Source organism: Nicotiana tomentosiformis, chromosome 8, assembly GCF_000390325.3.
Source record: "Nicotiana tomentosiformis chromosome 8, ASM39032v3, whole genome shotgun sequence".
Taxonomy (NCBI): Eukaryota; Viridiplantae; Streptophyta; class Magnoliopsida; order Solanales; family Solanaceae; genus Nicotiana; species Nicotiana tomentosiformis.
The window spans coordinates 98416813-98440380 of NC_090819.1; the positions used below are offsets into that span (position 1 = coordinate 98416813).

A 23568-nucleotide genomic window follows, 5' to 3' on the forward strand; every position below is an offset into this window, starting at 1 on the left:
CTCAGCTTCTGTATTGTATTTTTTGTTGGCGTCTTAGAACGTCTTTGTAAAATTTTCTTATGGAATATAATAGTTTCTTTGGTTTTGTACCTTTTAGTGTTTGTGCATTGTTTTTGCACTTATTCTTGTGTTTTATTCATTGTTATCTTCTACTCTAGTTTAGGCCGAGATGTGTTGTTCGAATGGGTCGAACATACCCTTGAGTTAGGTCAAAACTTTCCTTTCATCGAGTCATGGCTGAGGGCCGATAAGTGTTATTCGAACTGGTCGAACGTACCTTTGATTGAGACGTGGCCGATGGCCGATACGTGTTGTTCGAAATGATCGACCGTACCTTCGATTAAGTCATGGTCATGGGCCGATAGGAGTTGTTTGAACTAGTCGAACTTACCTTTTACTAAGTTGTGGCCGTGGGCCGATATGTGTTGTTCGAATTGATCGTACGTACCGTTTTTGTTAAGTTGCGGCTTTCGAACTAGTCGAACTTACCTTTTACTAAGTTATGGACGTGGGCCGATAGGTGTTGTTCGAGTTGATCAAACGTACCGCTTTGGAGAATACTTTCAACAGACGTGTATCTTTTTTATTTTGACATCGTTGCTTTGATTACATCATTTCGCTTTTAGGCAATTTTTGGAGAAATTTCAAGTTTCGGGTGTTTGCCGGCGTTCCAGTCTCAGCATATCTAATCCCTTCATTATTTAACTTGGAGATTCTTGGGGAGTCGGTCAATGAAAAATATGTCTACTCTCGTATGCTCCAACTCGAAGTTTCCCACTCGTCGCCTCATTAAAAACCTCCTTGAGAAAACCCTATTGGGACAAAACTCAAGTGAGGGAAAAAAGAGTACAACTTACGGGGCACCTCTTATTTTTCAAAAGTTGAAGTACTTGAGATAGCTGATATTCCAATTGTTTGGTAGAAGCTTCCCTTCCATAGTTTCCAGTTTGAAAGAACCCTTGTCTGATTTGCCTATGATTTTGTACGATCCGTCCTAGTTGGTTCCCAACTTTCCCTCTCATGGGTCCCTATTTGCTTGGGTCTTGGCTTTAAGCACGTAATCCCCGATCTTGAGCAATCTAACCTTTGCCTTTTTGTTGTAGTAGCATTCTTCTTGTTGTTTCTGAGAGACCATCCTTATGTATGCCATATCTTGTCGCTCTTCGACCTCGTCGAGGCCTTGTCTCCTATTCTTGTCATTGCCAATGCCGCTTTCATGGGAGTACCTCAGGCTGGACTCTCCGACTTCGACTGGTATAACTGCTTACGTTCCGTAGACTAGAGAATAAAGTGTTTCTCTTGTTCTCATCTTTGAGGTAGTTTTATGCGCCCATAATACTTCTGGCAGTATTTTCAGCCACAGTCCCTTAGCCTCTTTGAATTTCTTCTTCATGGTGTTTAAGATAGACTTATTAGAGGATTTTGCCTGTCCGTTGCCAGCCGCGTGGTAAGGAGTTGAAAGTATCCTCTTAATGTACCACTTCTCGAAGAACTCGGTGGTTTTTCTTCCCGTGATTTGGGGCTCGTTGTCACATCTTATCTCTTTGGGTAGGCCGAATCGACATATGATGTTTTTCCATATAAATGCGATTACCTCTTGCTCACAAACTTTGGAGAATGCTCCTGCTTCCACCTACTTAGAGAAATAGTGAGTTAAAACTAAAAGGAATTTTACGTTACCTCGTCCTGGCAGAAGCGGTCCCACGATGTCCATTCCCCATTTAATAAATGGCCATGGAGAGGTGACAGAGTAGAGGTGTTCGCCTGCTCGGTGGATTATAAAGGCGTATCTTTGATACTGCTTGTATTTCTTTACAAATTCTGAGGCATCTTTTTTCATGATGGGCTAGTAATACCCAGCCCGTATGAGGCACTTGACAAGTGCTCGGTCACCAAAATGACTCCCGCAATGGCCTTCGTGGACTTCCTCGAGAATGCGTTGGGTTTAATTTGGGACTAAGTATTTTGCTAAGTGGTCATAATACATTCTTTTATACAAGTAGTTTTGAAGGAGGTTGTACCTATCTGCTTGCATTCTCAACTTTTTAGCTTCCCTTTTGTCACTTGGGAGGGTGTAGTCTTACAAATAGTTCACAATACAGTTATGCTAGTCCCATGTTAAATTTATAGTTTTTACCTTAATATGATCTAACACCGAGCTGAGGAGATGAACCACGCTCTTTCCATCGGGAGTTATGCTTTTGGTGGGGGCAACCAATTTCGCGAGGCCATCAGCTTCGACGTTCTGGTTCGTGGGATTTGGTCGTGTTGGCATTCGTCGAAATTGTGTAGCAATCTGCAGATCTTGGTCTGATATTTCTGCAACCTCTTCTCTTTGTTTTGGAAAGTCCCAGTAACTTGGTTGACTACGAGCAGAGAATCATAATGGAGCTTCAATCGCTTCGCCCCATACTTGAGTGCTAGTCTCAATCTTGCAATTACAGTCTCATACTCGGCCTTGTTGTTAGTCATATCTGGGAACCTAATGGATTGACGAATTATTTTGCTGGTGGGAACCTCGAGCACGAGTCCCATTCCATATTCGCATGAATTGGATGCGTCGTTAGTGTATAGTACCTAAAGGTCCTGTGTTTGAATAGAAGCTTGAGTTCCTTTCCAGCCTCAGGAATTACTTTTGAGCTAAAGTCTGCGACGAAGTCGACGAGCACTTGCGATTTTATTGTTGTGCGAGGTTGATAAGTGATGTCATGCTCACTTAATTCAATGGCCCACTTGGCCAGCCTCCCCGGCAGCTCAGGTTTGTGTAATATACTTCTTAAAGGAAAAGTAGTGACGACCGAGATCGGGTGGCACTAAAAGTATGGCCTAAGCTTTTGTGAAGCTACGACTAGGGCCAGGGATAGTTTCTCGAGGTTGGTACCTAATCTCGGTGTTGACAAATATTTTACTAATATAATAAATTAGAGATTGCGTACCTTTGTCTTCTCGAACCAAGACTACACTTACTGTTACTTTTGAGACGGCGAGGTAAATGAGGAGGCGTTCCTCGGGCTCGGGCTTTGAGAGCAAGGGCGGTGACGACAAATACACCTTTAGTTCTTGCAATTCTTGTACACACTTGGGCGTCCATTCGAGGCTGTTATCCTTTTTGAGTATGCTAAAAATCCTGTGACACCTATCGACCGCGAGAAGAATCTAGATAGGGCGGCAATTCGACCAGACAGTCTTTGGACTTGCTTGGTATCTCGTCGATAGATTTAATTTGATCTGGGTTGACCTCGATCCCTCGCTGTGATACCAAGAAGCCCAAAACATTTCCTGAGGTTACGCCAAATGCACATTTCTCAGGGTTTAGTTTCATTCTGTACTATCTTACTTTATCGAAGGCTTCCTTTAGGTGGTCGATATGATCCTTTGCCTTCACGGACTTTACCAACATATCGTCGATATATACTTCCATGGTTTTTCCTAGTTGATCTTTGAACATTTTCGTGACCAACCTTTAATAGGTAGCCCCAACGTTCTTCAACCCAAATGGCATGACCCTATAACAATACGTTCCCTTGTGGGTGATGAACGCAGTTTTCTCTTGGTCTTCTTTCTCCATGAGATTTGGTTGTAGCCTGAGTAGGCGTCCAGAAAACTTAACAGCTCGTGTCCTACTGTCGCGTCGATGAGTTGGTCGATGTGTGGCAATAAGAATAAATCTTTTGGGCATGCTTTGTTCAGGTCTGTGAAGTCCACACACATCCTCCATTTCCCATTTTTCTTTTTAACCATCACCACATTGGCAAACCATTTGGGGTACTTCGATTCCTCGATAGAGACGTTTTCCAATAACTTCTCTACTTCTTCGTGGACGGCCTCATTGATTGTGGGGTTGAACTTTCTTTGGACATGTCTTACTAGGGGGTAGAAGGGGTCGACATCCAGCCTACGCGTGGCGATTTCCTTAGGGATACCTGGCATATCTGCATGACTAAAAGAAAGTAAATATACATTAGTTACTAAGAATTGACTAAATCTACCCGGGTCTCGGAGTTTGTAGCCGATATAGGCCTTTTTGTTGAGGTCGCTATGATCTAGCTGGACGGGGTCGAGGTCTTCTATGGTTGATCCTGCGGCTTCGACCATCTCTAGGTCTATAATGACTTTTTTGGATTCAACATGTGGCGACCTCGACCCTGCTGAATGCTATGCTTCTTTTTCCTTTTCTTTCTTTTATTGAGTTGACGTGCCATCCATGTCGATTTGGTAGCATTCCCGAGATGTACGTTGTTAGCCCCGTATGCTGAATATTCCCCAAGGTTTTGGGAATTTGATCACTTGGTATAAGCTAGAGGGGAAGACTCTCATAGGGTGTATCCATGGTCATCCCACGATGGCGTTGCATGTTGTGTCTTGGTCTATGATATGGAATATTATCTCTAAAGTCACCCACCGGCAAGGACAGGGAGTGTTATCTCTCCCGAAGTCGGTTCAACTACATTATTAAAATCGTTTAGTGTAATGTAGCATGACACTATCTTATCCTCAAGTCTAATCTGTGCGCGAACTCGGGAATGGATAATGCACGTCCCACTTCCGTCATCTGCCATAATTCTCTTAACATCAGTATCTAAAATTAGCAAAGTAATAACTAGTGCATCATTGTGAGGGAAAGTCAAACCATCGACATCTGACTCATCGAAGATGATACTTTCTTCGAGTTCGTCATACCGTTCGTGGGTGATCGATCTTTTGAGCTTGTGGGTGGTGGTGAATTTGATGCCGTTGATAAAGGCATCGTCGCTGCCACCAATGATCATATTGATGGTACAAGATGGTGAAGGCATCTTTGGTGGGCCTGGAAGTTCTCGACCCCTTGCTAAAGTGTTCAAGCCTTTATCGCTGAGTAGTTCTTTGAGATGCCCTTGTTGCAACAATTTTGCTACTTCTAGTCTTAGAGCGATGCAATCTTCTATTTTGTGTCCAAGTTCTTGGTGGAACTCGCAGAGGGTGTCAGATTTCCTGGTGCTTGGGTTGGACCTCATATTTGGTGGCTATTTTACCTTTGTTCCGAGCTTCTCAAGAGCGGAGACCACCTATGTAGGTGACACACAAAAGTTGTGAGCAAATAGTAAGGGGGCATACCTCGATCATTCCTGTGAGTGCCTGATCTCGGCATAGATGGGTCGTCTTCATAATTAAAGGAGGGAACATGTGTACTAACATAGGGTTGGTGTCGTTCCCTTCCTGGCCGCGATACTGGATGGTCCCTTCTTGTATTAATCTTGCGCTCTTTCCTGGGCTCGGATTGTACCGAGGTGAGTCATCGGGTTGGTCCATTGAGGTCGTGGTTGTCTGCTCTGACTTCGGTATAGTAGGCATTATGGATTTCGTCCCAAGTAGCTGCTGGGTATTTTATTAGTCGACTCAGTAGTTTTCTGGTCGCCTTCAAACCCTCTCTGCTCAACCCATTCTGAAAGGCTGCCACAACCATCCCTTTAGAGATGTTTGGAAGGTCATCCTCATCCTGTGAATTGGGTGAGGAAGTCCCTCAATCCTTCTCCTGTGGATTATTTGATGGCAAAGATATCGTTCACCCTTGTTTCAGCTTTCTTGGCCCTGACATGCACTATTACGAACTTATCGGCCGTCTCTTCAAATGTTTCTATGGAATAGGCGGGCAGCTGTGAGTACCACGTCAATGCCCCTCCAGTGAGAGTCTCATCGAATTTTTTCAGCAAGATGAAGGTCACCTACTCTTTGGTGAGGTCGTTGCCTTTCACTACGGTGACATAGTGGGTTACATGATCTTCAGGATTGGTCGTCCCATCATAAATTCTGAGATATGGGGCATCTTGAAATTTTTGGTATGGCGTGTGGAGTCGCTTCTTCCTTGTACGGCTGTTCCACAAACCTATCGGCGTCTCTTTTTTGTATCAATTTAGGAGCACCTGGTATTTTGTCTACCCATTCCTGGTGCTCTTTCATTTGGTCCCTGAGTGCCCTGTTCTCATTTTCCATTTCTTCAATTCTTTTCAGCACGGCGGCGAGGACGCTGTCACCTGCACCATCAGTAACAGTGTTAGTTTTTCCTGATGTTGGAAAGATTGGTTAGTCATCTTGTTCATTCCTGCGTTGTGCTGCATGGACTCTCGTGCTTTCTGTGCTCGTGCATGGGTCTTGCTTACTGAGCATGCTGACTAGAGTATCGGTTAGCCATGCTTTGAGGTGCTTCTTCATAGCGGGTGGCGCCCCCTCTCTTGTGGACGTGGATGCCCCTTTCCCGTTTGGTTTTGTTGTGCTGCAGAAAGGTGCAAGCGACCTCTCTCGTTTGGGAGAGGTCGTGGGTGTCACCTCCTCATCTTCGGTATCATAGCCTTCATTGATGGCACTCATGAGGTTGAGGAGAACATTATCTGTTGCCTTCGTTCAGTTCCCTTGGTTACCTACCATGGATATTTTTGTTCGCACAGAAAAAAGATAAACTTTGTGGTTCGTTAGATTAATAAGTCATGCGAGTTATGGATCTACTGGAAACTAAAAATTTAATCGAGAGAATACAGACGGCGCCAAACTGTATGACCCAAAATTTAGATCTAAGTTTATACAATCAACAATAACAGCAAACGTAATGTATTCCCACAAGTGTGCTCTAGGGAGGGTAGTATATACGCAGATCTTACCCCTATTTTTAAAAGCAGGGAAGCTATTTCGGGTAGACCTTCGGCTCAGGGAAGATAAAAGGAAAGGGCCAATGACAAGCAAACCAATCAGAAAATCAGGCGAAAACACACAACTATCACTAGCTAGTACAGTTAAAACCAAAGTGAAGGCAACCACAAGTAATAATAGAAGTCCAAAAAGACGAAAATACATAAAGACACTAAGTGGTGTACTAAAGCTACTATAACAAAACAAAGAAAAAGATGGACTACCTAACCATCTACCCTAATTTCTAACCTCCACACCTTCTTATCCATGGTCATGTCCTCAGTAAGCTAAAGCAACACCATATCTTTCCTAATCACCTCTCCCCAATACTTCTTTGGCCTGCCTCTACCCCTCTGTTGGCCCTCCAAGACCAACCTCTCACACCTCCTCACTAGTGTATCTGTGCCTCTCATTTTCACATTTCCGAACCATCTTAGTCTTGCATCCCGCATCTTGTCCTCCACAGAAGTCATGCCCACCATGTCCCGGATAACAAAGTTTATACAATCAAATTTTGTAATACAGTAGGGTTAATCTTAGCCAATATTAATATCTGAAAGATAGACCAATTTTTTTATAGTAAGATCCCACGCGTGCTATTGAGTAGTAATAAATGACAACAATAATGGTATAATCAATGATCCAAGAATATGGAAGATAGCGATCGATAACAATAAATGATATTTAAGTAAATAAATGGATGGAGGTCCCCCGAAAAAGGTGAGATTCCCCAATATTCCTCTGACAAGGATAGACAACGATAAACCTTTAAATATGCAGATCCTCCTTGGATCGGGGAAGAAAAGATATATAAAGATACAAAAAGGTAAACTTTGTATATATGTGATAAAGAGATAATCTTCAGAGAATGTCGACGAGTTGTTCTTTACAATGAATGTCAAATTCCCTCCCATGACTACATATCTTTCTATTTATAAGGGTACATGGGCCACAAAACCCTAGATAGTACAGCTGGGAAGAATATTCGTTAGAATATTCTCTAGGGAATGGTAATCCTAGAACTAGCCATTACTGTTTTCCAAAAAGGGGTGCTCGTCCTCGTCTTCTGTTGAGTCACTCTGTAACAACGCGTTGTCTTCTCGCGATGTCGACCCTTTGAGGCTAATAGCCTGTTTGGCCAAGATTCTCAAGAGGCCAAAAATATTTTTTTCTCAAAAGTTTTTCCCCTAACTTGAGGTATTTGGCCAAGCTTTTTTGGGAAAAAAAATACTTTTGGGAAGAAGCAGAAGCAGTTTCTGAGAAGCAGAAAAAGTAACTTCTTCCCAAAGCAGAAGCAGAAGCAGTTTTTACTTTTCTTCTTACCAAAAATACCCTTAACAAAATATAGTATATACCAAAATAATCGTTAAACCTAATACTTAGGATATTAATATATAAATATTTCTTATTATTTTTAGGATAACTTTCTAATATATAATGACTTTAGGGGTGAATGTTTTTATATTTATTGAATGATTTTTAATATATTTAACTTATATTAAAAGAATTAAGTACTTTTAAATTTTATTTTCATATTTTACTTAAATAAAATGAAAAGATTTAATTATTGCTTGTAATAAAAAAAATTTAAGATTATTTATTTACTTATAATATTAACTATTAAGTAAATCTATTTATGTCCTTATTTGTAATTTGATACTTAAAAACACTGTCTAAAAAGCTTGGTCAAACACAAATTATTGGTCAAAAGTACTTTTCAGAGTGATTAGCCAAACACAAACTGTTTTTTTTTTAAAAAGCACATATCAAAATAAGCTGATTTCTCCGCCAAACATGTTATAAGTCAATGTATCCTTAGTTTTTCAATTGCTATTTATAATTCAAAATTCAACCTGTTCTTTTCGCCCCTCCTAAAAATAAAATTTAAAAAAAAAAGTGTTAGTAATAAATATATAATATTTCGAGTATTCCGGGGAACTTAAGAGAGTTCCCAAATGTTGCACTAGGATTAGATTCCCACTATAGTATAGAATAGTCCCCTTTTCATTTCCCTTTCTTCAGGAAATTTAATGAAATAGAAAAATTTACAAGAACAATATGGCAGTGTTTGGTGAAGCACAGAATTTAAGAAATGATAACGAAATTCATCTGCAAAGTATGAAATTCAGCTTTACTTTCAACAATTAAATTATGGAGGGTGAAAAGCTAAAGTAAGTGTTGAACCATCTTTTACAATTACTGCAGAATCTTTTCTTCTATTAAGAGAATTCAAAAGGTTATATATATAAATACCAAAAATATATGTTTTCATCTTATTCGCACGATATAATTTTCTATTAAAATTTAAAAGGATTCAATCGAACCCTTCAACGGTAGCTTCACCGGTCACGACCAGTGGTGAAAGTTCAGTATGTCCATTCATATTCTCTTTCCTTGTAAAAGGGTGCTCTTATATCAAGTAACTTTCTAAACAAGTCAATCATTATGAGTAAATCATGATGATAAAAGTGTAGTAACAATGTCTTTGGATTGTATCTAATTGTAAGATGCCCCATTTTACTTCGTAGAGGTCTTATAACTTCCTTGTATTTGTTCAAAGTATAATAAATATATCATTTTGAGTTGACGTGACACTTTTAGTATTTTGCATGCAATCAAAGCGCGTGATAAGTAAAAAAAATTTCCAAATTTGGTTATTTCTCCATTTTTTTCCTTTTGACTTTTTCTTTTTCATTTGCACCCAGTTTCAAGTTATTTCTCCATTTTCAGTTTTCTTTCTTCTTCATTTTTGTTTGTTCTTGTATAGAAGGCCAGACTTTCAAAATTAGTTGTTGAACTCTGAAGATCCGAATTTAAGTTATCGAAAAAACCGTGGTACCTATTTTTAAAGTCCAAAAATCAAATCTGGAGTGGAAACTTGGGTTACTTACTGATATATTTGTTAGATTTGAGGTTTTCTAACTGCAAAATTTTGAACTCCATTGTTGGTTCTTCGAAAGTCCGACACAGGTGATATCCTCAAAGTTAAAAACAATTGGCTATTCAAACCTTATGGGAGTTGGAAACTTGAAGCTAGATTTCGAGATTACATTAATTTGAAGGTCTGAAACTTGAAGAAAAAAAATTTGCCATTGATGGAATTTTGAAGCTCAAAACTGAAAAGTCGTCTGCCATCTTTCTTTGATGGTGATGGCTTTTGAAAAGCTTTTTTAGAAATTTGCAATGGCAAAGATAAGACAAGAAAAAGGCTGTGTGACAACGTGACGGAGAAGAAGAAAAGATAAGGCAAAATAAAAGATAATTTTGAAATAAATAATGAATAAAAAGAAATATAAACAGTTAAAAGGAAAAACACATACATGTCAAAACATGATTGGTGTGCGTCACATATTACCGTAGTTGAAAGTGGTGATAGTCCGGGAAGGTGGCACTTACTTTACTTTGAGCAAAGACAACGGGCTATAAGATCTCGTAAAGTTTGATAGTGCAACCGGTAAAGAGAGACAACGCTAATAGGATAATTATGTATTATTCCAAATTAAAAGAAAAAATGTACTACATAAAATGAGTGAGGACCTATACATCAGTAACTTTCTTCCAAATGCTAGAAAACTTTTGCCATGTTGATTTTTCTTTTTACCATATTGCACAGCATAAAGGAATGGAATTGGCGCTTGTTCATCGTGGCCGCTAGAGATGTGACATTTACTTAAAAGTTTTTCTATTCTCAAAGAAAGAAAGCAAAAGAGATAAGTGTTCTTTAGACAGAGATAGAGCTAAAAGGATCTTATGTTATAAAACTAAAATGACAGTCTAAATTACGAATTTATGAGTCTTATATGAGTCTCCTCCAATTTTGATACTCCCGCGATCTAAAAGCATGCCCATTTTGTGCTTTTGGAGATTAATTATAAATCAGCGATTGTTTAAAGTAATTTCAGGAAGTACTTTAACTGCATTTTTCAGCTTCAAACTATTGTTTTCGTATGCAGAAATTTATCCACATTAGCTAACTTTCCCAAAAACAATCAAACTTCAGGCATTGCAAAATGCAACAACAATTTGTGACACTGTATAATCTTCCGTCTCAATAGCTATTGGGAGTATTCGTTTTAAGTAACTAGTTCCACAGTTGACGACCTGCATTACATGTATTATAAAAAAGTAGAAGTACACTACTCAGATGCCCATATTGTACCACTAGTCTACTATGAGTGGAACTACGTAAAATGATGGCACAATATGAAAGTGGTTGGACTTAGTTAACCAGAAAAAAGTAAATAAATAATAAAAACAACACGTGTGATTGGCGAAGGTATTATTTATTTTTAGTTTAATGAAGAGAAACATAAGAGCTCTCTACTGATTTTTGAAGCATGTATTAATTCAAGCGTCCACAACTTGCAAGAGACCTTGGTCTGGTGGATGATGAAGCTGCAAACGTCGCGGTACCTCTCAGTATCTTGTGGCAGATTCCTCAATATTTTATACTAGGAGTGCCGAGGTGTTTGCGTTCTTTGGACAGCTCGAGTTCTTTTAGTTTGTGCAAAGCCTTGTCACTGCTGACCACTTCTTTAGAAAATTAGTTGAGCTCTTTAATGCTGACTCTAGTAATCAGAGGTGGAGCTAGCCTTGAAGGTACGGGTTCGACTAAACTCAATAACTTTGGTTTGTCTTATTAGCTTTTGATTCTTGTAAATAGTGTTAGATTCATATTTTAATGATAAAAAATAGCATATCTTTATTTGCAGAAATACTCCAAAAGTAAAGGAAAGGAATGGAGCGAAAGGAAAAAAAGATCGTCAAATATTAGCAATAGAAGATAAGAAAGGAAGAAGTAACGAAGAATAAGAGAAAAGATCTTCTTAAGATATGACAGTCAATCCAAGGAAGTTATTAAAGGAAGGACCAAAATCAAAGGAAGACGAGACTGCTCGAAATCCGTTGTGTTTGTCTATCAATGCACCGCAGATTGTCCCATCAAAGAAAAGTGGTTAACTTCCGAAATTAAGGGATCTACCTTAGGTTGTTCGAGTAATTGAAGGATTTGCTCAAAGAAGGAAAGTTCTATCAATGACCACAAGTCAAGGCAAATTAAAGGAAGCTTCACACTTATTATTGAAAAGAATCAATCTACGGTTCATTCCAAGGATCAATTCCCTTGGGTCAGCAATCTCTCAAGATCTCCATCATCAAAAATCAAGGCAGAGTCCTCGGAGTATATATATCAAGAGACGACCAAGAAAAGGGACATACTTTGATCGAACCAACTTCGTGCTCTTTGTTCTACTATAAATAAACATTGTAATCCGAGTATAGTTTACTGTATAACTAGTAGAGAGAAGAAAGAGAGAAAAATATTGGTGAGGCATTGTACCAAAGCTACAACGAGTGTACTTAGAACCAAAAGGCAGTTGGTGTTTGCTGTAACATCGACATATTGTACGACGTATTTCAAGAAGCTTTGAAGAGAGAATACCCTTGCAACCCAAGAGGACTAGAGTAGGATTCACATTGAATCTGAACCAGTATTTAATTGTTGGTGTCATTTATTTTCTGCACTTTATATTTTGTCTTTAACTTTTACCACGATTTTATCCTCAGTCGACTAATTGGCAAACTAGTCAACGACTTAGCTATAAAAAGAAAAATCGACAATTCACCCTCCCCCCTCCCCACCTCATGCACTTTTAATTGGTATTAGAGCGGGTCTCACATTTTGATTTTGCTTAACTATTAGTGAGAAAAGATCATACCAAATCAAGTAATTGTCAGAGCTCTATTTCAAGAAGGGACTTCACAAGTGAGGCCTCCATACTTTAACAGACAACACTTTTCACATTGGAAGGTTCGCATGAAAATCTATGTGAATTCTTATAATGTTAAAGTCTGACGTGTAATCAAAAAGGGAGATTACCCAATTCCAGCGACAAAGTCTGACAAGAAGGCAGATGGACAAACATCTACTGAACCCATCGATCTGGATGAATACACTGATAAGCAAATAGCAGTAATTCAGGTTAATGCCAAGGCACGAAATCTTCTAAGGAAATGTGGGACAAATTGGAAGTCATATATGAAGGAACAAACAAAGTTAAAGAAACAAGGATAAACCTGCTGATCCATGACTATGAACTGTTTCAAATGAAAGAAGGTGAATCCATTGAGGAGATGTTTTCCAGATTCAGTAAAATTATTGGAGATCTAAAAATATTTGGAAGACCATACTCAGTAAAATTATTGGAGATCTAAGAAGTCTATCGACTACTTGACAAATGAAAGTAGTAGCTCTTGAATCTCAAGATCTTGACAAATCGGCATATGATGAACTACGAGGAGATCTCATTGCCTTTGAAAAAACACATCTCAAAAAAACAGGACAGGAAGAAAAGAAGAACATAGTTGCTTTCAAAACGTCGATAGAAGGATCTGAAGATGAAAACAAAAATGAGCTGAGGAACTTGAGCAAGAAATAACTATGGTTTCAAAAACTATGAATAAGCTGATGAGAAGGTACAGGAACACAAAGAGAGGGAGAATATCCTCTAGAAGAACATCAAGATAATACAATGAATAAGAAAAGAATGATGGGAAATGTTATGAATGTGGAAAATATGGTCATATACAAGCCGAATACCCAGCTGTCAAAAGAAAATCATTGAGAGAATTTAACAAAAATAAATCCTTTGGAGGCTGGAGTGATGAAGATAGCTCAGAGCATGAGAAAATTACAAATCTTTGTCTCATGACTATACTAGAGAATTATATGAACAAGCTCTTAAGTTGCTGGACAGATAAAGATGTATCAGATGACGACAACAAGGAAATAGCTAAAAATTACTTCATGGCACGCGCTGAAACTAGCGAGGTAAGACAATATCAATGTGATAAATGCAATGAGTTACAAGGTATTCTTGATCTCACCCTAAAAGAGTCTCAAAAGATTCTAAATGAATTAAGGAAAAGAAGGACTAGGAATTAAGCTTGAAGTGTGTGAAATTAAAAGAGACGTACTTCAAGAGGAAGTTCAAAAATTGCAAGTGCAACTTAATGGCATGCGCCAATCCACCTGTTACAATTCTATTAGGTCAAACCAAGCGAGTTACAGGTCAACTGGAAAAAAAGACCTGTTAAGATTGGATCTGCTAGTACTGACACTTCAGTAGATCAAATGATAAATCCACACATGTATGTCATTATTGTAGTAGGACTGGTCATAAATATTTCTTTTGTATATTTCATAACTCAAATGTTTCAGGATAGATTTGAAAACCCAAAAACAGTCCTGATGCTACTAGAATTAACCAACAAGGACCCAAGCAAGCTTGGGTACCTAAAAGAAGGTAATAATCCTATCTTTCAAGAACACCACAGAAAGAGTTGAAAAGCAAATCATATTTAAATAGTGTGTGTCCCGATCACATGACAGACAACAAGAATCTATTCAAAGAGGTCACAAAAATAAATGGAGAAAATGTCAAATTTGGTGATGATTCAAAAGGTAAGATTGTTGGCACCGGTACTGTCTTATTCAATAACAACTGTGATATTACAGAAGTGTATCTTGTGGACGGACTCAATTGTAATCTATTGAGCGTAAGCCAACTGTGCGATTCTGGATATGAAGTCAAATTCAAGAAAACAATGTTGCGCTATTGAAGATGAGATAGGTAAAATTATTCTGCCAGGAAAAAGGTATGGAAACTATTTACATTCTAGACTTCATCGAAAATCTAGAGAGTCATATTATTCTGGCATCCGTATCTGATGACCCATGGCTTTGGCATAAGAAACTTGGCCATGCAAGTATGCACCTGATTGAAAAGCTCTCCAAACATGACCTAGTTATTGGCCTTCCTAAACTCAATTTCTCTAGAAACCATGTATGTTATGCATGCCAACTTGATAAACAAACCAGAAGCTTCTTTAAACACAAATATATGTGTCCACAACCAAGCCCATAAAGTTACTACTCATGGACTTATTTGGCCCTACTAGAATTGTCAGCATTGGAGGTAAACGATATGCATTTGTTATTGTTGACGAATACTCACGTTTTACATGGTTAATTTTCTTATATCACAAAGATGAAGCCTTGAAAAACTTTGAGATATTATGCAAAATAATTGAGAGACAAAAGGGTATCTTATTTCAACCATTCAAAATGACCATGGAGGTGAATTTGAGAGCAAATCATTTGAAAAATTCTGCAAGGACCAAGGATACACTCACAACTTCTCAGCTCCTAGATCACCTCAACAGAATTGAGAGGTTGAACGCAAAAACAGAACCCTACAAAATATGGCCAGAACAATGATATTGGGACATTCTTTGCCAAATCAATTTTGGGCAGAAGCAGTTAGCACAGTGTGTCATATTCTCAATAGATATCTCATACAACCTATCCTAAAGAGGACTCCATATGAACTATGGAAAGGAAAAAGGCCAAACATAAGCTACTTTCACCCTTTCGGAAGAAAATATTTCATTCACAACAATGGTAAGGACAATCTTGGTAAGTTCGATCCAAGGAGCGATGAAGGTATATTTCTTGGTTACTCAAATAACAGTAGGTCATTTATAGTTTATATTAAATGTACATTGTATGTAGAGGAATCGGTACATGTTATTTTTTATGATAATAACACTATATGGCCGAGAAAGGAACCATTGCAGGTGATAAAGACATAAATCAAGGCGTATCATAGACGAACGAATCTCAAAAATCTACTGACGGCAGCAGTGAACCCACAGAGTCGAATAATGAACCTGTCATCATTCATGCTGAACCTCAGAAGGAGCCGACTACTCTAGTAGCTGAAACAAGACCAAATGAATTTATAATTGAACTCGAATATCCACAGAAGTTCATCATATGTCACGACTCCAATATCCCACCTGAGATAGTCGTGATGAAACCTAATCTCTAAGACTAGGTAAGCTTAACATATAAAAGAAAATGATAGAAATAACGACTATATTAACAAAATAAATATAACCCGATGAGACTAAGTCATAAGCTCTATAGAATATACTAAGAATCTCTAATACAACATTGTCTGATAATAGGATAAACAGTAGTAAAGGAATATAACAAAAGGAAACTTTGAGGCCTGCGAGCGCCGAGCAGGTATATTTGAAGTCTCCAGAATATCTAGTCAATCACTAGTGTCCATCACGAGTTGAAGTGCCTTAATCTGCACAAAATGTACAGAAGCGTAGCATGAGTACATCATAAAAGTACCCAGTAAGTATCAAGCCTAATTTTGGTAAAGTAGTGACAAGGCCAGGTCAAGACACCTACTAGACAAAAAACACCTGAACAGAATATAATATAATATAATAACGCAACTAGTGATAATTGACAACAATGCAGTACAATGAGAAAAGAAAAACAACGGATAATAATGCAATAAAGGACAAAAAGAGTGCACATAGGTAGGAACAATGAGTGATCAAGTACTGTAAAAGTACAAGTAAAATCAAATGAAGGAAAGACAATAATTGTGCAAACCAATAAGTCTTTTCACATAGAATGTACAACAAGAATGTGATTACCCGATAGGTCATTTTGAGTTTTAGCTTTTATTTCCGTATTGTGAGACCTCGATTAGCTTCGGTTAGCATTTCTCAATTTGTGTGCGCATTCCACGTCTTATTCCGGAAAAATTTTATGTGAAAAACTAAAGAAAATATGAATTTTAGCCTTAAAAATTATTTGAGTCGACTACGGCCAACATTTTGTGTAAATAGACCCGGATCAGTATTTTGACGGTCTCAGTGGTCCGTATCGTGATTTTGGACTTGGGTGTATGCCCAGAATTGAATTCGAAAGTCCCTAACTTGTTTTGATGTGATTTATCAAAAACTAGTAAATTGAAGGTTTAAGGAATTTCAAAGTTTGACCGCATGTTGACTTTATAACTATCGGGTTTAGATTTTGATTTTGAAACTTGGTATAGGTTCACATTACTATTTAAGACTTATCTGCAAAATGTGGTGCAAAACGAAGTTGATTTGATATGATTCAGATGTTCTGTTGTGAATTTGAAAGTTCTTAAGTTTCTTTAAAAATTTCATGTAGTTTGATATCCGGTTTATAGTTCTAGGTGTTATTTTGGTATTTTGATCACGCAAGCGAGTTTGTATGATGTTATTACACTTGTGTGCATGTTTGGTTTGGGGCCATTCGATTTTGGACTTAAGAAATCTGTTGGTTTTGATGTTGTTGGTGTCTGAGATTTTGTGCTTCGCGATCACGAAGGGGAAACTAGGACAGGGGAGGAACTTCTTCATCGCGAACGCGATGGCTTGGTCGCGAACGTGAAGCACTGGCAAGTTTACCCTTCACGAATACGACCAGCCTTTCGCGAACACGTAGGGTTATGGGGCATGGGAAGGGAACTTGTCAATACTCTTCGCGAATGCGATATTTGGATCGTGAACGCGAAGGCAGGTGGGAGTAACCTTCGCGAAGCGAATGCCTTTGGTCGTTGCTGCTTCGCAATCACGTCAGACCCTTCGTGAACGCGAAGAAGTCCTGATGCCCAGTGATTAAAATATCTCAAAATCGGGAATCATCCCATTTTTTACCATTTTCTAGTTTGAGCTCGGCCTAGAGGTGATTTTGAAGAGGTTTTTCATCCCAACTTTATAGGTTAGTAGATGTTAACTTGTTTCCTTACATTTTCATAAACACCCATTGATTTTAACCTCTAATCTATGCTTTTTATGGTAAAAATTAGGGATTTTGAGAAAATGATATTTAGACCTTAAATTGTGGTCAGATTTTGAAACTAATCACATAACCGGGCTCGGGGTGAATGGGTAATCGGGTTTTGGTTTGAATCTCGGGTTTTGACCAAGCGGGCCTGAGGTTGACTTTTGTTGACTTTTTTCAAATATATTAAAGATTGAATCTTTTTCACTCGTGAGTAGTTTCTAAAGCTTATTTTGAATTATTTGAACTATATTTGATTAGATTTGATTGGATTGGAAACTAATTCTAGAGGAAAAGTCGTGGTTAAGTATTTTGTTGGTTGTAGAGTGAGGTAAGTGTCGTGGTTAACCTTGACTTGAGGGATTAGGACTTGTTGGTCTATTTTCTACATGTTTTATGTGTGGGAACAATGTATATATGAGGTGACGAGCACTTATGCATTGTTATTGGGTTAAAACATGTGGGTAGAACTTGTTTTTTTGTATTTTATTGTTTAGTTAATTATGATATCCATGCTTAGATTAGATTATTACTTCTTTGATTATTCATTTCGTATTTATTACTTATTTCAAAATTGTTGGATATTTTCGGAAGTTGAAGTTTGATATCATGGCACCATATTTGAATTTAAATCATTCTCCGCAATTTTTTATTAGTCAAATTTATATTATTATTATTACATGATGAGAATGAGAGTAAAAGCACGAAGAGTGATGCCATGGCATTTCATTTACATTATCATTATTACATGGTGAGGAAGAGAGTAAAAGCACGAAGGGTGATGTCGTGCCATTTCATTCATATTATTATTATTTAGTGAGGACGAGAGTAAAAGAACGAAGGGTGATGACGTGCTATTTTATTAATATTATTGCATGGTGAGGGCGAGAGTAAAATCATGAAGGATGATGCCGTGCCATTTTCATATCATTGGTTTGGTTGATTTTCCCAGTTTTGGTGATTTACTTGGTTATTTAGTGATTTCATACATGTCGTAGTTGTTATATCTTCCCCTTTTCGCATGTCCCCTCCCAGTTTGTACGTTATCATTCTCTGTTATTATTGCTGATTTATATACACTTGTATAGGTTTATTTATGTAGGTGTCTAGTCATAGTCTCGTCACTACCTCATCGAGGTAAGGTTCAACACTTACAGATTACATTAGTTCGGTTGTACTCATACTATACTTTTGCACTCTTGTGCAGATACTGGTATTGGTCCTAGCGACGCTCAATAGCATTTTGCTTGGATTCAGTCGGAGACTTGAGGTATAGTTGTACGACGTTCGCAAATCTGAAGTCCCCTTCCCTTCTATTTTTACTGTTTTATTGAGTTTCAAAACAATTGTATTTTGATCAGACCTTGTTTGTAGCACTCTAGATGCTCATGTATTCATGACTCCAGGTTCTGGATATGTCTAGATTTTGTTGTTCGGTATTATTTTACTCTACATCAGACTTATATCGTTATCCTTGTTAATAATTAGTTTTCAACTAATAAAATCACTTAATTTTCTATTGCACGTCGGCTTGCCTAGAAAGTGGATGTTAGGCATTATCATGACCTCAAGGTTGGGATTCCGGATCATGACAAGTTGGTATCAGAGCACTAGGTTATTTAGGCCTCACTAGTCATGAGCAAGCTTAGTAGAGTCCGGAGGCTATGGAGTTTTAGGAAAAAATTTCACTTCTTTCTTTCCCTTTATCGTGCTATTTTGTTCTATCATTGATGTTTGAATCATTCCATTCTTGTTCTCTCGCTGATGGTGAGAACACGTACAACATCTACAGTCGGGCAGGAGCCGGAGCCCCCTGTTGCAGCTACTACCAGGGGTAGAGGCCGAGGTCGAGCCAGATGCCGAGGCAGATGCAGGGCTCAGCCTAGAGCTCGAGCAGCACCACCCACCGTGGAGTCTCAGATCGATCATGAGGAGGAGATCCTAGCTCAGACCGTACCAGTTGGACCAGCTCAGGTCCCAGAGGGATTTATAGTAACTCGAGTGCTTCAGGATGCTCTAGTTCGCTTGGTGGGCCTTATGGATAGTGTGGCCCAGACTGGTGCATTTCTTGTGGCACCAACCATCTCTCAGGCTGGGGGTGGAGCACAGACTCCCGCTACTCATACTCCGGAGCAGATGGCTCCCCTATATCAGACTCCAGCAGCCCAGCCAGTTGGGGTAGTTCAGCCGGTTATTGCGGCACAGACCGGGCAGAGGCCCGCGATGTGTACTGAGGGATTGATAAGATTGAACAAGATCAAAAAGCTCTTCTCTATTCACTTTAGTGGTGCACCTTCTGAGGACCCACAATATTACTTGGACCGTTTCTATGAGGTGTTGTATAACATGGGTATTGTTGAAACCAATGGGGTCGACTTTGCAGTGTTCCGGATGACCGATTCTTCCAAGAGATGGTAGAGAGATTATGAACTTCACTTACCTGGGATCAGTTTTCACAGTTATTTCTAGATAATTTTATTCCTTTCATTCTAAGAGAGAAGTATCACAACCATTTTGAGCGCCTTCAGCAGGGTAGCATGGCTGTTACCCAGTATGAGACCCAATTTGTGGATCTAGCTCGCCATGCAGTTATTTTACTCCATACTGAGAGGGAGAGAGTGGGGAGATTTATTGATGGACTCACTTTCAGTATCAAGCTACAGATGGCCAAGGATACCGGAGATCATATTTCTTTCCAGAGGGTCGTAGAGATTGCTAGACGGATCGAGATGGTTCATGGTCAGGAGAGGTGGCCGGTGTGTGATAAGAGGCCTCATCATTTCAGTGGTTGTAGTGGTGGCTCATCTGGAGGCAAAGGTACTTTTTGTAGAGGCCATCCTTCTAGGCCATTTCAGTCAGCACTTCAAGCATCCCACGGTACTTTAAGTAGTCGTGGTCCTTATGTAACTCATCCTGAACAGCTAGCCTATAGTGCACCATCAGCTTATTTTAGTGCACCTACGATTTAGAGTTATCCGAGTGGTTATTCAGGTCGACAGGGCCAGCTCCAAGGCCAGCAGTCACAACAGTCGTGGGCTTGTTATACTTGTGGAGATCCGAGGCACCTCTCTAGATTTTACCCCAGGTCACAGGGCGGTATTGATAAGTGTAGATTTTGACAAATTATTAGCACCTTTTTGCTTCTGTTTTAGTCCAAAAGTATTGATTTATTTTCTCAACACTAATGAAAGTGTGCAAATTGCAGGAATATTGAAAATTCGGGCTCCCATGATGAAATCCTACTAAAAAGGAGTGTTCTGACTCACAAGGCAAGAAGGGGCACAGGACATAAGAAGTGCGGTCCGCAGAGGTATTTCTGCGGCCGCAGAAGAAAGTGTGGATCGTAGAATTCCCTCTGCGGCTGCAAGACAAGTGGAGAAGCCCATCATAGTTTTAGCTGATATGCGGACCGCACATGAATTGTGCGGCCACAGAACAAGGTCCGCACTGATAAAGAATTCAAAGTTCAGAGAGTGTGCAAATGATCAAGACTTGAAACATTGCCTAAAGTGCAGATCACACAAGAATTGTGCGACCACAGAAGATGCATTGCAGCCGCAGACCAAATTGTGCGGCTGCAGAATCCAAGTCCTTGCAACCTGAAGCAATCTACGGACCACACATAGAATTATGCCACCGCAGAACCTCACGAGGGACATTTTTGTCAGCAAATTTTGTGCCACTATAAATAGATGAGAATCACATTTTAGGTTAAGTTTCGAAGTTTGAGCTTCTGTAGCCGTTGTATTTTGCTATATTAGGAAGTTTGTGACTATTTTTGGATCTAAACATCATACTTTATCATTTTAATCTTCGATTATGAGTTTAATTAGCATTTCTTCTTTGTTTTCTTCATTTCTGACTATTAGTAGCTAGATTCTTACTAGGGTTGTGACCCAACCCTATTGTGTAAACCTTATGGGTATTAATTTAATGTTTGTTTATGATTGGGTGTTGATTATTTAGCCTAATTTATGCTTTAATTTTAGAATTAATGGTTGCAAACATTGATTCATGCCTTTTTGACTTGGTCTTTGCTTGAGAAAGGGAGACCTAGTCTAGGAAAACAAGAAATTTGGCTAAGGTTTGAACTAGAGATAGTGAGAACCCGACCTGAGCTCAGATAAACTATTTAGCTTGATACCCATTTGGGCTTGAGAAACCCAAATTTGGCAAAATCACTCTATGACCGAGAGGTATTGAGTGGGTAATTTAGAGTTGAGAGCTATAATATACACCGATCAATAAAATAAGTATTAACGGATTTAACCCATTAGGCGAACACCTAGGTTAAGGTCACATCCCTAGGCTTTTTAACCATTTGGAAAAACAACAAAAACAATTATTCTCTTTCTAGTTTCTTCTCTTAGCTTATATCTATTAGAGTTAATTTAGAAGCAGAAATCAAAATCCTTTGTTGGAAGTGCAATTTTGTTGTTCCATTTTCTCTCGTTAAGTGTATACCCCTAATACCCATATTAAACTCCCTGTGGAAATCGACCTCGACTCATGTTGGTGTAACGATCCGACTTTTCATTTTAAAAATTTATGCCTCGTTCAGCGACATAAGGTCCCGAGCAACTTCGTATTATGTATTATGACTTGCGTGTGCAGTCAAGTTTGGTTTTCGGAAGATTCAGAATTAAATTGGAGGAACAATTCTTATTTTAGAAGCTAAAATGAAAAAAGTTGACCGGAGAGTTGACTTTTGAGTAAACGACTCCGAAATGGAATTTTGATCATTCCAATAGTTTCGCATGGTGATTTCGGATTTAGGAGTGTATCCGAATATTTATTTTGAGGTCCGTAGCTAAATTAAATAGAAAGTTAAGTTTGGAAGTTTGACCGGGGAGTTGACTTTTTGATATCGAGATCGAAATCTGATTCTGGAAATCGAAATAGATCTGTTATGCCATTTATGACTTGTGTGCAAAATTTGAGGTCAATCGGACTTGATTTGATAGGTTTTGGGATCGAATGTAGAAGTTGGAATTTTTTAGTTTCATTAGGCTTGAATTGGGGTGTGAATCATATTTTTAGCAAAATTTGATGTGATTTGAGGCCTCGACTAAGTTTGTATGATATTTTAGGACTTGTTGGTATATTTGGTTGGGGTCCCGGGGGCCTCGGGTGTATTCCGAGTGTGTTTCGGATCATTTTGGGCTACTTTGGATGTTGATTTTCTGATGTCTGGTGTTGTTCTTCACGTTCGCGAGGAGCCTCTTGCGTTCGCGAAGAAGCATTTGGCTTCTGAGATTTTATTCTTTGCGTTCGCAAAGAAGGAAATCTCTGTTGCTTAGGTCTGAATTTGGAGGCTCATATCTCACAATCTATAAGGAATTTGGAGATAATCCTAAAATAAAAGTTATATCCCTTTGTGTCTAGTTTTCAGAAAGGTAAACCATTTTTCATTTGGAGTTGTGTACAAAAAGTTATGGTAGACACACTACAGGCTATCTAGAAAGAGTTTGGAAATATCTGCTGCACAGGGCTGACTTTGAAATCTTATATCGCGCAATATATAAACAAATGAAAGTTATAGCCCTTGGTGTCTAGTTTTCAGAAAGTTAAACCATTTGTTATTTGGAGTTGTGTACAAAACGTTATGACAATTATACTAGAGACTGTATGGGAAGAGTTTGGAAATCGTGGTTGAGGAATTTGTTCATCGCGAACGCGAGAGGTGGGTCGCGAACGCGAATAACAAACCCCTGGGCAGCAGAATAAAGTCCAAATTTGTTTCATTCTTCCATTTTTGGACTAAGGAAGCTCGGGTGAGGCGATATTTTGAGAGTTTTTCAAGGAAAGTATTTGGGTAAGAATTCCTAACTCGATTTTGGTTAAAATACATGAATCTATTGTTGTTTTTATCATGAAATTAGTGAATTGGGTTGAAAATGGAAGAAATTTTCTATACCTTAAATTGAGGATTTGGAGGTCGATTCGTTATCGAAATTTGATAAAATTGGTATGATTGAACTCGTATCGGAATGGGTGTTCGGATTTCGTGAAAAATCTGTTGGGTTCCGAGTTGCGGGCACCGTGTGACTTTTTAGAATAAAATTTTATATCGACGTTATATTATCCAGAATTGGTTCCGATGAATTTTAATGAAGTTATACAATTAATTTGAATAGATTTGAGTTGTTGGAGGATTTATTCAAGCAAGACGGCTATTTTGGAATATCGACATAACTTCAAAAAGGTAAGTATCTTGCTTAACCTTG

The 23568-nt window shown here is 38.7% G+C and overlaps 1 protein-coding gene across 1 annotated transcript; it reads right to left on the reverse strand.

Annotated features, from left to right (window-relative positions):
* Nucleotides 1-4394: 4394 nt before the first annotated feature.
* Nucleotides 4395-4994, reverse strand: LOC138897873 (uncharacterized). Its single transcript, XM_070183893.1, has one exon. The coding sequence runs from the start codon at nucleotides 4992-4994 to the stop codon at nucleotides 4395-4397; it is 600 nt and encodes a 199-aa protein (XP_070039994.1).
* Nucleotides 4995-23568: the final 18574 nt, after the last annotated feature.

Excerpts from the sequence above, each read along its gene's own strand:
- LOC138897873 (XM_070183893.1), bottom strand. The coding sequence starts at position 4,994 with ATGAGGTCCAACCCAAGCACCAGGAAATCTGACACCCTCTGCGAGTTC.